General features: G+C 37.9%; 1 protein-coding gene across 18 annotated transcripts in view; it reads left to right on the top strand.

Annotated features, from left to right (window-relative positions):
• Trip12 (thyroid hormone receptor interactor 12) overlaps nt 1-16,046 on the top strand; it is a 119,230-nt gene that overhangs the window by 41,398 nt on the left and 61,786 nt on the right. For 10 of the 18 annotated variants that reach the window (XM_051154207.1, XM_051154208.1, XM_051154214.1 and 7 more), the window contains exons 3-6: nt 1,372-1,497; nt 2,858-3,660; nt 12,039-12,144; nt 13,268-13,404. In XM_051154207.1, coding sequence (XP_051010164.1) covers nt 1,372-1,497; nt 2,858-3,660; nt 12,039-12,144; nt 13,268-13,404 — 1,172 coding nt within the window. The remainder of the gene's footprint in view (nt 1-1,371; nt 1,498-2,857; nt 3,661-12,038; nt 12,145-13,267; nt 13,405-16,046) is intronic. The other 8 variants (XM_051154220.1, XM_051154222.1, XM_051154219.1 and 5 more) reach the window with 3 other exon arrangements.

Raw genomic sequence — 16,046 nt, 5'->3', positions numbered from 1 at the left:
GAACTCAAATCGATCTGCCTGCCTTTGCCTTCCAAGTGCTGGGATTAAAGGCATGCACCACCACTGCCTGGCGTTTGTGCTTTTTAAATTGCATATGTGAATATTTACATAGACTCTGACTGACCTTACACAAAAGATTTAACAGTTGCCATATTTCTTCAAACTTGCTTTTAGGATAATGCTGGCGTTGATAATAAAATTTGTTGTAAATATACAAAATGTAGGTATATCACTGGAGTCTTTTGACTACCCACTAATGTTTTGTGGTAATTGTTAAGTATCTCCAGGATGGTCTATATGTGTATTTGTTCACAGGTGTACACTCTGTTGATTAATACTGTCTTGATTTCAGGTTGTTTTTATTTGCTATTTGATGACCACATTGCTTTTTTTCTGCAAAATTATTTTGAAAATAGGTTCATCCAGTTCTGAATTTACGTCCTTTACCTGAATTTCAAAAGTACAAATTGGAAACATTATTTTGTGAATCACAATTGCCTTTTTCCTACAGTTTTGCCCCCACAAACAGGTTCTTGCCCTACCCTCTGTACTGGAGATTGAAACCAAGATCTTATACATGATAGCTAGGCACACGCTTTACCACACACTGGTATGCATACCCAGCTATAATAAACTTTTAAAAAGCAGTCACATTGCCTGTTTTGTTTGATTTTTGTTTTTGTTTTTTGTTTTTTGAGACAGAGTTTCCCCGTGTAACAGCCCTGTCTGTCCTGGACTCACTTGTAGACCTGGCTGGCTTCAAACCCACAGAGATCCACCTGCTTCTGCCTCCCAGAGAGCTGGGAATATAGGCATGTACCACCACACCCAGCTATTTTTAAAAATTTTAAAACTGCACTATGATATCTGTACACATTATGTAATAATGTTGAACATTTATCAAGTTAAAATACCTATGTGGTTTTTGGCTTTTTATTATTTCTTCCTCTTTAAAACATTCAGAGTTCTCAGTTTTTGGAATATAGCAGTATATAGTACATTGTCATTTAGTTAACCTACTGTGCATTAACATACTGTAATATTAAAAGTATATTTGCTCTCTCTGTGTGTATGTGTATTGTGAAATATTTGAATTTCCAAAATGAAATATGAAAAACTTGCTTAAATAAGAACAATATTCATTTTGGAAACTAATATTTAGGAATTTATCCTTTGGGAATAGAGGTGGTTGGTTCCAAGACAAAATTACTTTTCTCAGATTATTTAATATAGGATCATAATTTAATGAATATTTGGAAGAAGTGTAGGTGAATTGATTTGGGAGGCTTTTTTAATGTAAAAATATTTCACTTTTTGGTACTATATTTGCATCTCAGTGTCCTGATTTCTGTTTTGATTTTCTGCTGACAGGTCACATTTAGGGCAGGCAAAACATAAGGGATATATCCCTCCTGAGAGTAGAAAATCTAATTTTAAGGCACCCAAAGTGCAATCTAATACTACTTCTGAACTGTCAAGGGGACACCTTTCTAAAAGGTAAATTTTCACATTGCTTGTACAATTTCAAGGAAGACTTAAATTGCATTTGAATTATTGCATAATATTACATTTTAGGAGGCTATCTCAAATGTTATTACAAGTTTTTTTTCCTGCTGTATATTTATTCACTTTCCAGTGATATTTCTGATACATCTTAGGCAATGAAATTTTAGTCATGCAGTTCCTCGTTTGCTTAACAAACCCATGATGGGCATTTAAAAAGCCCTGATGATGTGTGTATCTGTGTGGATATGTGCACATGAATGCCACTATCCCAGAGGCCAGAAGAAGGCGTTGCATTTTCCTGGAACTGGAGTTAGAGGTAGTTGTAAACCACCTGGTAGAGGTGTTGGGAACTGAACTCAAGTCCTTTGGAAGAGCAGCAACTGCTCTTAATTGCTTTACCCCTTTCTCCATTGTCAGCATTTCAAGGAGTCATTTAACATTTTCTTTAAAACTGATTGTCAGAACCTGTTTAAGTCACTATTATTGTTAGTCTAAGTCAGTATTCTTTCTTTTTTGGTTGTGTGTGTGTGTGTGTGTGTGTGTGTGTGTGTGTGTGTGTGCGTGCGCGCGCGCGCGCACGGTGCATGAGTGTCAGCACATGTATTTGGATGTTGGAGGAGGCCAGAAGAGGGTTTTGGATCCCCTAGAGCTTCTGTTACTGGTGGTTGTGAACCTCCATGTGGGTGCTGAAATTTGGCCCTGAGAAAGAGCAGCAAGTATTCTTAACCACTGAGCCATTTCTCTAGATCTTTAACTAGTAGGAAGCTTTGCAAAGGGGTGTTACTGTGAAAATTATTTGTTTTATGAGATGATGTCCAACCTTTCAGGAAATGTATTATTTACACTTATTTCTTCTGCACATTAGAGAAACATTTGTCATTTAGAATAGAGCTTCAGTTTTCTAGCTTAGTGGTTCTGAACCACTTTCCCTTAAAACAGTAACATCTCTTGATTAGGAGTGTTAGAATTAGAGTCAGTGATCTTTGAACCAAAGATTACTCCTATCTTGATTAAAATCCCAGCACACGGGAGGTGGAGGCAGGGCAACCACTGTTTAAAGGCAGTCTTAGCTGAAAAACACTTTTTAGTTATAGACTGTTCTGGGCTGTGAGAGAGATAACAAACACCTCTTCCCTCTCTCCTCCTATAAGAAGCATGCCTATTTTCCAACAAAGCACATTTAAAAATCACAGCCTTTTCCTTCTATTTTGAACTATTTGAAAATGTTAATAGAGAATTTCTCAGGCATTGTCTTTTCTGCGAGATTTAGGGGAGTTGGGAACTTAAGTGTTAGACGGCAGGTTTATTCATGGCAGGCTATGGCTAACTCTTTTCTTATCTAACTTCTTAGAAGCTGCAGCTCATCATCTGCTGTCATAGTTCCACAACCAGAGGATCCAGACAGAGCCAACACTTCAGAAAGGCAGAAAACGGGGCAGGTGCCTAAGAAAGACAATTCTCGAGGAGTGAAACGCAGTGCTAGTCCAGACTACAACAGGACCAATTCTCCTAGCTCTGTGAAAAAACCCAGAGCATTTCAGCATATTGAGTCTCTCTCAGAAACCAATAAGCCACATAGTAAGTCAAAGAAGAGACATTTAGACCAGGAGCAACAACTGAAATCTGCACAATTGCCGTCAACAAGCAAGGCTCACACCAGAAAGAGTGTGGCTGCTGGTAGTTCACGGAGTCAGAAAAGAAAGAGGACAGAGAGTTCTTGTGTAAAGAGTGGTTCTGGGTCTGAATCAACTGGTGCCGAAGAGAGATCTGCAAAACCCACCAAGCTGGCTTCAAAATCGGCCACCTCAGCCAAAGCTGGGTGTAGCACCATCACTGATTCTTCTTCTGCTGCCTCTACTTCCTCCTCATCTTCGGCTGTAGCCTCGGCCTCTTCTGCTGTACCACCAGGTGCCAGGGTGAAACAAGGAAAAGACCAGAACAAGGCCAGGCGCTCCCGTTCAGCATCCAGCCCTAGTCCCAGAAGAAGTAGCAGGGAAAAGGAACAGAGTAAAACTGGTGGCTCTTCAAAATTTGATTGGGCTGCTCGCTTCAGCCCTAAAGTTAGCCTACCTAAAACAAAACTGTCTCTTCCAGGGTCATCTAAGTCAGAGACATCAAAACCTGGACCTTCTGGATTACAGGCCAAATTAGCAAGTAAGTTTATGGGAATATTTTTGTTTACTCAAACTTTTGGGAGGCCAGGTGTGATTATGCTTTCAAGTTTTATTTATTCTCTTTCAGGTTTATTTTATCTCCATATAACAATGCATGTTAATTGAAATACAAGTTAAATTTGTAGAGACAAATAAGGACTGTCTTATTACTGCTGAGTAATTTTATTTCAGTGTCTGTATATTTGTCTTTATAGCATCTGCTATTCATTTATTTCCTAATGTCAGCACAGGGTATTTATTTTGTACAAGATTTTTTGAAAATGGAATATTCTATGACTTTAAGGCACGCTTTTAAAAGATGATTGCTTCATGTATTCCACATACTGCTGTACTTAATTTAATGGAAAGAATATTTTCCTTTTGAAGCTTATAGAAGAGTAGAAACAATACATCCAAGCCAAAAAAAAAAAAAAAAACAAAACAAAAAACAAACAAACAAACAAAAAACGGAAGTACATAGTTCTGTGTGGTTTCCCTTCTAACTAGCCTCGAAGATTTACACTTTATACATTTTATACTTTGGCAGTGGCACGGGGTGGGGGGGTGGTTGTGTCGGACTAGAGTTTCTCTTGTGTAACAGTCCTGGCTGTCCTGGCCTCTCTTTGTAGACCAGGCTGGCCTCGAACTCACAGAGATCCCCCTGCCTCTGCCTCCCGAGTGCTGGGATTAAAGGTGTGCGCCACCATGCCTTGCTATATAGTTTACACTTTAAAGTGGGAAATAAATATACTTAATAGGTGGAAGAATTAGGATTTGAAGATAGTTTATTGTGACTTTGAAACTCTTGCTTTCTTCAATGTTTTCCTTTAGTTCTTCCTTTTACCTGGTTAGTTTTTATGCTTTACTACTAAAAAGTAGGGTGATTTGTTGATATTAAGACCCCTGAGAAGTAAAATTTTATTTGATATACTTTTGTTGGTGAGTTATTAGTGATAAGTACCTTATGAATTACAGAATTCATATTCAATTGTTGGCAATATGTTAGGCTTTATTTTGAGTTAGGGTGTCTCTACATAGCTCTAAGGGTCCTGCAACTCACTATTTAGACCAGGCTGTCCGTGAACTCAGAGATCCACCTGTCTCTGCCTCCTGAATGCTAGGATTAAAGGTATGCACTGTTAACTCCCTGCTGCTTGCCTTGTTTGTTTTTGTTTTGAAACAGGGTTTATCTGTGTAGCCTTGTCTGTTCTGGACTCACTGTAGACCAGGCTGGCCTTGAAGTCACAGAGATCTGCCTGTCTCTGCCTCCCGAGTACTTGGATTAAAGGCTTGCCCGGCTGCTCTTTTTTTTTTTTTTTTTAAAATAAGGGAAAAACAGTTTCAAAACAAAATACTAGCCAATGTTTACTGTGTTTGTGCTTGGTAGTCATGTTCATCAGCTTTTTATGGCAAGTATTTTTCTCAGCTCCTAGGTAGAACATGGAGGTATTGATCTAGTTTCTGTCTAAGGTCATAAAACAAAGAAATCATCATGCTGAGAATCAAACCCACACCATTCTGAAATCTGTCTTTAAGTGAAAGTGCAGAGCAATGAACAGATTGAGAGAAAAGAATCCTGTTACAGGTTTTGAAATACTGTTTTAAAGGAGAAAGAACATAGTATAGATCAACAGTCTTGGATTTGAATCCTACGTCTGTCATTTTAACAGGTAGTGATTGATCCCTGTAATGTGGCCATCACAGAATCTAGGAAGCAGTACTGAAAGTGGGTAACTTTAGCAAACAAAGAACAGTGATTTGACCATAGTGCCAACCTGTTTCGGGCACTGAGAACACTCATGCTAGTTTCTTTTATTCTATGCCAGTTTTGTGAATAACAAAACACTCAATTTCAGTGTCAGATTTAGGGTTTTATTGCTGGGAAGAGACTCCATGACCATGGCAACTCTTAGAAAGGAAAATATTTAATTGAGGTTGGCTTACAGTTTTAGAGATTTAGTCCATGATCATCATGGCGGGAAGAATGGCAACATGTAGGCAGGTGTGGTGCTGGAGAAGGAGCTGAAGAGGTCTTCATTTTGATCTTCAGGTAGCCATAAAAAGACTGCCACACTCGATGTGGCTTGAGCATCTGAGACCTCAAGCTCTCCCTCACCCCCAGTGACCACTTCTTCCAACAAGGCTACACCTCCTAATAGTGCCACTCCCTGTAGGCCATTTTCTCTCAAACCACCACATATAGTTAGAGCCAAATTTTCCTCTAATCTTCTTTCCTTTTTTCTTTTTCTTTTAAAATGTTTTATTTAAATTTTAATTTATGTGCCTTGATGTAGGGTTGTCATATCTTGGAGTTATAGACAGTTGTGAGCTGCCATGTGGGTGCTGGGAATTGAACCTGGGTCTTTTGGCAGTGCTCTTAACCACTGAGCCATCTCTCCAGCTCCTCTTTTCTTCTTTCAATTAAAGATTTTATTTATTTATTTTATGTACATGAGTGCTCTATCTCCATGTACACCTGCATGCCAGAAGAGGGCATTAGAGGGTATAGATGGTTGTGAGCCACCATGTGATTACTGGGAATTGAACTCAGGACCTCTGGAAGAGCAGCCAGTGCTGTTAACTGGTGAGCCATCTTACCAGCCCCCTCTAATCTTATTTTCAAAACAATATTAATTCTTGTGAAACATGAATTAAGGTCATATTCAGAATCCTAATAAAAATTTTAATAGTAGTTTATATTTTTGTGGTGCATGGGATTGAGCTAAGAACCTTGTACATGCTGGACAAGTATTCTACCACTATACTAACCTCTAACTGCTTGATGAGCCATTTGTCTGTGTGTGTCTATACCTTTCTGTCCTGTCTGTGCCAATGTTCGCAAGTATACTAAAGCCATGTGTGAGTGGAGGTCAGAGAACAGCTTTATAGAACGAGTTCTTGTTAGGCTTGTTCAAAAGTGCCTCCACCCATTGAGCCATCTTGTGGATGTAAAAAGATTTGTGGTTTTTTGCTTCTGTTTGTTTAAGATTTCTTGAGGCAGAGTTTCTCTAACAGCCCTGGCTATCTTAGACTCACTTTGTACACCAGGCTGTTCCTGATCTCTCAGAGATCTACCAGTCTCTGCGTCACGAGTGCTGGGATTAAAGGTTTGCACCACCACACCTGGCGTTGATTTATTTTGTTACATTCCCAGGCAGAATTTGACTTAATGTTGATAAGCTGACATCTTGGTAGGGGGAGAAAGCATAAAGACTACTTTGTGAGTTAAAATAAGAAATGCTTCTATATTGGGTAGATTATTTCATTATAGATGCCAAGTTAATATAAGGAATTAGGTGGTCATTAAACTAAATAACTTAGAGGAAAATTTAAAAGTTATTTCTCATTTGCTGTGACTATAGCTCTCATTTAGTCTCAATTACTTAAAGTGATCACAATGTGCATAATGTTGCTAACATAGTATTATCATCTTATTTTCACCTTGAATCCATGTTCCCTTGGTGAATTGATACAGGGTATGGCCACTATTGGAATTATACCAAAATCAGGCAAATGTGGAAATCTGAGAAAGTAACTTTATACCCGACTCTCCCATCAGTTTGATACATGGTGTTTGAATCTAAAACATAGGGAAGAAACTAAAATGAATTGGGTAGGAGTGAGGAATTTTGAAATTAGAGTCTTGGCAAGTTTGTATAGTGAATTCTTTCTTGAGTTGGAAAGCTGGGTTTATTTTTGTCTCTTATGAGATAGAAAACTTATAAGAAGGTTGAGTGTCAAGTTGTGGATCAGGCCTTTAATCTTAACACTCAAGAGATAGATAGCAGCAAGAGGAGCCCTGTGAGTTTGAGATCAGTCTGGCTCACATAGTGAGTTCTTCACCAGTCAAGGCTATGCAGGGACACAAACAAAGAGTTTCCTATGTTACAAGGCAGCTGTTAAAAATAACCTAGCAGCTTAATCATTTAAATTTGTAATTATTTTGAAAAGGTACCAGGAAAGGCCACAGACAGGCATCAGAGTTTACTTGCCACACAAATCTGATGACTTGCGATTGATCTTGAAACCCTGTTGTAGTGGCATTCACCTGTAATCCAAGCATTCATAAATTGAGATGGGAAGAGAAAGGAGAATTACAGGCAAGCTAGCCATAAGTAGACAGCAGAAACAACAGAGACCTCTGCTTCAGAAACAAGTGAGAAGAAAACAGCCTGCGTCTAGATTGCAAAGGTGTCTGTTGCCAAATGATGAAGACCTGTACTCAGATCCCCAGCATCCACATACAAAGCTGGGCCCAGCAGCACTGCGTGTTATCTCTCTTTGTTGCTGCTGCTGCTGTTGCTTTTCCTACTTTTATATGACTGTATTACCTCCTTAAGTCCATATTCCTTCCTAATGGTCTGTATGCTTCTGTTTCATCTTGCTGAAGACAGGAGACTTCCAGATAGTTGCTCTTTGTGTCTGGTTATGTCACTGTCTGAGATATAGGGTGTGCTTTCCTGTTTTGGAGACTGTTTCCCTATACCTGGACTTGCCTCATGTTCATACTTCTGCCTCAGTCTCCTCAGAGCTGAGATTATAGATGCATAGCTACTTTTTTTTTTTTTTTTCAGATTTCAAATGTTTGTATCATACCACTTTGCTTTTGTTTTTCAGTACTACAATCATCTGTAGTTCAGATTTAGTATGTAGCTTTTATGGAAGCTCATTGCTTTTGTGTTTGTTTTGGTTCCTTGTTAGGTTGACCAACTGTCATTGTAGATCTGGGACTTTCACTAGGTTTGGACTTTGAACCTAAAAGTAGGATTGTACTAGACAAACCAAGATGATTATTAGTCGATAGTTGCCTAGTCCTTGTTTATTTTCACTCTAGAATTTCTGTTATTTTACGGCCGGAGGGGATTTCCTCTTCCATGATCCTTGTCTTTTTGTCCTTGGTTTTCTTTTTTCATTGGGTTCACCTTCTAGCCTCCCAGTTGATTTTTATTTTTTTGCACTCCAGTCCACATGTTTACATTTTTATTTTCAAGAGCTTGTTTCATGATTACTTTTCTTCATATAGAATCTTATATTTGGTTTATTGATGTTTCTTGACTACAGTAGTAGTTTCCCATGTTTGAATATTGATCTTTTTCTAACTTGTGTGTACAAGTTGACAAGTGTTTGGACAGGTTATGTTGGAAACTAGGGACTTTTCTTCAGTGTCTGGCAGTTGTGATTATCTTTGTAATAGTCAAGTGTAAGGTAAGAGTGGAAATCTAAGTTTCAGGCTGTGACTACATGGGTTAGATTTAACTAAGATTAACTGCCTGATGATTGGTTAGACTGTTCTGTAATGAAACCTCATCTATTAATATTTTTACACCACTTTTTCTTAGGTTGGTAAATTCTACGGGAAAGATTCTTTGTTATTCCTACCTGAAATGGAATGTGTATCAAATTTCTGAAGAGCTTGAACTGAAAAGAATCCTGGGATGTGGGGTGGAGAAATGGAGCGCTTATTTGTGACGGCCTGCTTTAATCAAGAATTCCAGAAAGTTGCCCAGCTACATTATTGGAAATTACTCAGGAAATCTGTAATCTGGATTTGGAAATCTGGTAGCTTCTTAAACTTCTCATCATTCAGTCTTTGCTCCAGAGGTTCTTATCTTCAGTCCCTCAATCTTTCTGTAGACTCTGGGCTAATTGATTGGTTATCTCAGTTTTCCGCCTTTTGCATTTGGACTGCTTTTCACTTGGGAATTTGAGTCCACGATTTTAGGTCTTTGATTCTTACTATGTTTGTGGATTTATGTCAGATTTTTGTTTTTGAGATGGGTTTTTCATGTCCCTGCTGTCCTGGAATTCATTCAGATCTGCTTCCCAGAGTGCTGGGATTAAAGGTATGCGCCACACCAGGCTGAGTCAGATTACTTTAAATGTTATTTTAGTGGCATTTGTGAAGGGGCAGAATTCAGTCCTTTTTATCCAAAAGGCAGGTGTTTTTCTTATGCATGTGTACATTTTTTAGGACAGTAGACATTTCTTAGTCCTATTCTGTTACTATTTATCACTTATTGCTATCATGTTATGTAGAAAGCTATACCTAACATGACATTTTTAACATTCTTACCAGGTTATTTATTTGGTTCCTCCCCTCCTTCATCAAAGACAGGGTTTCTCTGTGTATCCTTGGCTATCTTGGACTGACTTTGTAGACCAGGCTGGTCTCAGAACAAACAGAGATCTGCCTCTGCCTTTGCCTCCCCAAGTGCTGGGATTATAAGTACCACCAGTCTCAGCTGGTTTTGGTTTTTCAAGACAGGGTTTCTCTGTGTAGCCTTGCCTGTCCAGGAACTCACGCTGTAGACTAGGCTGGCCTCGAACTCACTGCCTCCCTGTGTGCTGGATCAAAGGCATGAGCCACCACCTCCTGGCTCTTAATAGATTTTTAAGTGATTTATTAGAAGTGAAAATTTGTTTTTCTATTTTGTTGACGAATATATTGTATATTTATCATCTTGTCCCCTTTGGTTTTGAATGTGTTTGGTTTCTTGAGACAGAGTCTTGTTTAACTCAGGTTGGTTTTGAAATCAGTGTGTAGCTGAGGTAATCTTGAAATAAAAATTTCTTTATCTTGAGACGGAGCCTTATGCAGGTCAAGTCTAATCTTGACCGTAATCATCCCATCTCTACCCCCAAGTACACGGTTTATAGCGTGTGTCACAAGTGGCTGGCTTTGCTTTCCCCCTACCCCCTTCTGTTTTTTGTTTTGTTTTTTTAAATACAAGGTTTTTCTATGTAACAGCTCTAACTGTCCTGGAACTCATTCTGTAGACCAGGCTGGCCTGGAACTCCCATGATCCATTTGCCTTTAAGTGTCTAGTTATTCTTCCACAAAGGTTATTTAGAAATAAAAGAGTTCTTCAAAGTTTGATTTAAATTAAATGCCACTCTGGCTATAGGTTTTGTTTTGTTTTGTTTTTTGGTGGTGGTGGTGGTTGTTTTTGTCTTTATAGAGCCTGATTTTTCTTGCAAGATTCATTCAGCAGCTTTCCTGATGTAAAGATAATCTCTACTTGAATGAGCTGCAGTTGGTTTAAGGTTAAGGTTAAGGTTCTGGGGCTTGGAGAGATGGCTCAGAAATTAAGAGCATTGGCTGCTCTTCCAAAAGGTCCTGAGTTCAGTTCCCAGCAACCACATAGTGACTCACCTCTATCTATAATGAGATCTGGTGCCCTCTTCTGGCATGCAGGCAGAATACTGTATAAATAATAAGTCTTTTAAAAAAAAAAAAAGTGTAAAAAAGAGATAACCTAAAATACTATATTTTACAGTTTATGTATATGAGTGTATATGAACGCACAAGGAGCTGGTAAGCATGAGCTTGTGGAGATCAGAAGGCTTTTGTAGAACTGGAGTGTACGGGTGGCTGTGATCAGCAAATGAGTGCTTGGAACTGAATTTGTATTGCTGGCAAGAGCAGTAAACTTTGTTAAATGTTGAGTCATCTCGTTAGTCCCCTAAACATCTAGAATTACTTTTTCATCTCAGTCCCTTTATTGGTGATTTTAAGAACTCAGTTGTATCCAGGCATGATAGTGCACTCCTTTAATCTTAGCACTGGGGAGAGGAGGCAAATATCAGACCAATGGGGGCTATACCATGAGATCCTCCTGTCTTTGCTGTCCCCAAACCCACCCAGTAGGGAAATTTCACCTTAAACAAATGACATATCCAAAACTTAACTTTCATGGAAAAATAGAGGTAATTGAGACCAGGTACCTAGTTGTTTCCTGGAGGAAAAAAAAAAAAAGCTCACATTCATTTAACATGGTCCAATAGTAGGAATATTGACTTAGGAGTCTTTTCACCATTGAAGTTCTTTGGTTAAATAGACTACCACCCAGTATACTATCATACATTGTAATTATACCAGTGTTCATGGTGAAGAGAGAAAGGGGGTTATAGATGCTGTCGTGGCCTCTTAAAAATATTTAAAAATTCTTGTTTAGTAGAACTTCAGTAGCAAACTATCTCTATAAAGGAATTGGGTAGCTTTCAGAATAAAGTGTGGGGTTTACTTCTTCCTAGTTATGATCTAAAAGTTGGATATTTCACTAATCTTTAGTTCCATGATTATAGAATGGCACAAATGGCATCCTTTTTTTTTTTTTTTTTCCTCTGTTGTTTTTGATTCGCTGTATGTAAAGTAGCCAAAAATGAATCAAGGGATAGAGTAAAGTTAATGAGATAAAATTCTTGAAGCATAAAGTATATACCAGGATAATCTCAGAAGGTGGAGGCAAAGGTAGGACTGCTACTATGAGATCCTGAAAGATCAAGGAAGGAGCCGGTAGGCTTTTAAAAAGCCTGGGTTTCTGGAGACTTAATTTATGATAACTTCAGAAATTCAACTTTTGTATTTCCCATGTATAGGTTTGAGAAAGTCTACCAAGAAGCGCAGTGAGTCCCCACCAGCTGAGCTCCCCAGTTTGAGGAGGAGCACACGCCAAAAGACCACGGGCTCCTGTGCTAGTACCAGGTAATTAGTATTTTTGAGATTATGCTTTTTGTTTACCTTCTTTTGCTCAGGTATTTCAACTGTGTCTTTTCTGTACTAATTAAAATTGCCAAATAAAATTTTCTTCCCCTCTTATATCTTATGCTTTGGTGACCTAATGAGCACGTGTGCTTCTTCAGAGTAACAGTCTTTGAGAGTAGAAACTTGTACATACAGAGCATTTAGCCTAGAATACTGTGAAGATTAAACGTTGGATGAATTGAATCTCTTTATTTGCAGCTTGTTGAGTTATGTGAAGAAAAGATTAGTTAAACCCACTCTTGTTTGAGAGTTTTCACTAAGAAATAAACTCCTCAAATACTCAGGTAATTGAGAGATTCATTTTCATACTCAGTAAACCCATTCTCTTTGAATTACTAGACACTTATTTTATTTTACTCAGAGTCCAAGACATTTTAGCCATTTTACCATTTCCAAGGCAAGTCGGGGAATGTAGGTCATCTTGTTGCTCAGTTTACTTACTGATTATTAAAGTAGAAGGAGATCATTATCAATAAGGTGTTATGAAAAGGTATGATCACTTTATCTCCTACAGTGTATTCTGTACTTCTGTCCTTAGACAGGTCTTCCCAAGTCATCTTGTTGTTCATAATTATTAAGCCTTAACTGTTTTCCCAGTGCTTGGATGTTTCATTTTAGATGATTTAGGTAGTCTGACATAGAGTGTGAGCATGATGTCCCTTTTGGTCCTCCTATTGTTGCTGTCACTCTGTAAGCTTTTGTCTATTGTCGATGTTTGGAAGTGAGGCTGTATTTTAAGTGTGTGGAGGTTTTTGGCCCCCCCCCCCCCCCCCCCCCCCCCCGCTTCATGAGAATCCACTTTTCCATTTAGCTGAAAGTGTTTAAAAATCATGTCTGTCTGTAAAAGATGACAACAGCTCCCAGTAACACAGAAGCTTGTATTGTGTGAGCTATAACTTGGAAGAATTTCAGATATACAGAGTCTTAGTATTTTCTATAGCAGTTTTTATTTAAAAGGGAGAAGAAACTGTCTTTGTGCTCTGTGAATTTGAGCTTTGTGTTGTCTATACATTGCTCCTGGTGCTTTGGTAATACTGACTATGATGACATTTTTCTGTTGCAGTCGGCGAGGCTCTGGCCTGGGCAAGAGAGGAGCAGCTGAGGCCCGGCGGCAAGAGAAAATGGCAGACCCGGAAAGCAACCAGGAGACAGTAAATTCCTCGGCTGCCCGGACAGATGAAGCTCCCCAAGGAGCTGCAGGTAGACTGCCACTTCTTTGCCCTAAACTTATATATTTGTCTTATAAATTTATTTCTGGATTAATTTTTTTATTCTACATCCCAAGTAGGATAAAAAGGAGTGGACGAAACACCATGGATGTTAACATGACATACTTGTTTTCTATTTCGTTTTTTATAATTGATTGGATGTTATTGATTAGTGGATTCATTTGTAAAGATTTAAATTCTCATCCAGTCTGTACATTAACTAATTGCATTCAGGAGGCTTTAAAATTTTCATTTAAAGTTTTTATATATTGACCAGCATATGAGTTGGCTAATGACTGTTTTATTGAATTTAAGTTCATAATAAAAGTGTAAGGATATAATTTAAATTGTTCTCTAAGCATGTAGATCTTAGCATTTTATAAGCCCTAAAAATTTATTTTGTTCTGAGGCTACTTATTCTGTTTTGTGTTTTTTTTTTTAATGAAAAAAAGACATTTTTCTTCTTTTAAAACCTTTAAGTATCTGTTACTATTACCAAAAATATAGCAAGTGAATTTTAAAATCTAGTGTGAAATTGCTCTTTCTAAAGATTTATTTATTATATATACAGTATTCTGTGAGCCAGCAGGCCAAAGAGGACACCGGATCTTATGATAGATGGTTGTGAGCCACCATATAGTTGTTGGGAATTGAACTTAGGGATTTTGGAAGAATTGCCAGTGTTCTGAGCCATCTCTCCAACCCCAAATTGCTCTTTCTAAACAGGAAAAAAAAAATGTAATTCTTCATTGTGAATGTATATTCTACAATCATGGTACATCGTTTAGTTATAAAACAGATGTACTTCCCCCACTCCCCGCTCCCCTTTTAAAAAAAGTATTTTGAGACAGGGTTTCTCTGTGTAACCTTGACTGTCCTGGACTGGCTTTGTAGACCAGGCTGTTCTTGAACTCAAAGTGATCTGTCTGCCTCTGCGTCCCTGAGTGCTGGGATTAAAGGCATTCTCCATCAATCCCGGCATATAAGCAAACTTTTGATATCTTTTATTAATTAGCAGTACTAAATCACACTACAAAGCTCTTTTAATGTAGTATGATTTAATATTAGGATATACAGTATTTTTCTCTAATGCCTATGGATGGTCATAAATCACAGATTCCTGAGTCTAGTTATCTCTGGTTACTGTACTTTGCTTAGCTTAGTTTATTTTTGAGGTTATTTTTGTATCCCAATTTTTATGAAAAAATTAGATAGTGAATTTATAGTATCTCCTTTGGGAATGAAAATTTAAAAATCCCCTTCTGTTTTTGAATAGTTTTTCTTAATATAGTTAATTGCTATTTTATTTGCGGTCTCTTTCAGGCAGTTGGAAATGCAGTGTCTCCTTCCCAGTATTGAACATTACTTCCTTACCCTTTCATTATTTCAAGTCAGACTATGGAAGTGTAAAGCCAATTCTCAAATGAGTGACAGAAATGAATTTTCTGAATATATTGTTAGAGTTGACTGTTACAGTAATTATAACAGCAGCATCTGTTCACTCTGCAGATATGGCTTTAAACATTTCCCACATATTCAAATTTGAATATTCAAAACAAATTGCTGAGGTATGAGTTCTGTTATTGCCATTTTATAAATGTGGGGAAACAGAGACACATATTGGTTAAACTTTCTCAGAGATTCAAGCTAAGATGTATGCCGCTTCAGTCCAGGTCTTAGAAACCAAGTATACAGTATAGCAGTATCCTCTCCCTAGTGTTAGAAAAACTTAATTTATATTAATACATTACAAGGTTAGAAAGAAGAGTGGGGGAGGGGCTTTGATTCTTGATACATTGATTTATTGAGGATAAATGCTTCAAGAGAATGTAGTGTGTTTTATTGTCATTAACATTTGAAATCGGTGTGATAGGCCTTTTTTGGGTAAAAGATACTGGCAAAAATGTTGACTGTGTTAGAGGTGCATTCGGGTTAGTAAGTTTTGGGAGTGGGTCCTTTATGGATAGTAGAAATTCCTCTGTTGACTGACTGTAAACTACTTTTGGGAAAATTTGTTTTATTTTCTCTATGTGCAAAATAAAAACCTAAGTTAGCATTTTAATTACATTTTTGGTAAGGAAAAATAGGCATGTTTTGGTTTCACTTTTTAAGATTTCATAATTTTAAGAAATGACCAGGTTCATATCCTAGAAAATGGGTTTCTCCATGTAGCTCTGACTGTTCTGGAATTTCCGCTGTAGAGGAGGCTGGCCTCAAATTCACAGAAATCCTCCTGCCTCTGCCTCCTGAGTGCTGGGTTTACAGTTGTGCGCCACCACTGTTGGGCTCATTCTGTTTTTAAGACAGGGTCTCTACCTGGTTTCTGCCTATGTCTAGTGGTTGTTTTTCTCTGTTCTGTTCTTAGTGTTTTAAGGCAAGAAAAGAAAACCTCCTTTACCAAATAGTAGGGTTGGTTGTTGTTTATTGTGGTGCTTTTGGTCTTATCTTGTTTTGAAGTTAAAAGTTTATAAAATAAGGAAGATAGAGTTTTATAAACAACAAAAGACAGGCTCTCACTATTCAGCTCTGGCTGGCCTGGTCTTCACTATGTAGACAGTCTGCTTTCCAAATCACAGAGGTAAAGGTAGAAGCTACAAAACCCAGCACCCAGTTTTTTGTTTGTTTTTCTCTTTT

Source organism: Acomys russatus, chromosome 12 (genome assembly GCF_903995435.1).
Source record: "Acomys russatus chromosome 12, mAcoRus1.1, whole genome shotgun sequence".
Taxonomy (NCBI): domain Eukaryota; kingdom Metazoa; phylum Chordata; class Mammalia; order Rodentia; family Muridae; genus Acomys; species Acomys russatus.
The sequence above is the reverse complement of the archived record's forward strand: the minus strand, read 5'-3'. Positions and strand labels throughout refer to the sequence as shown.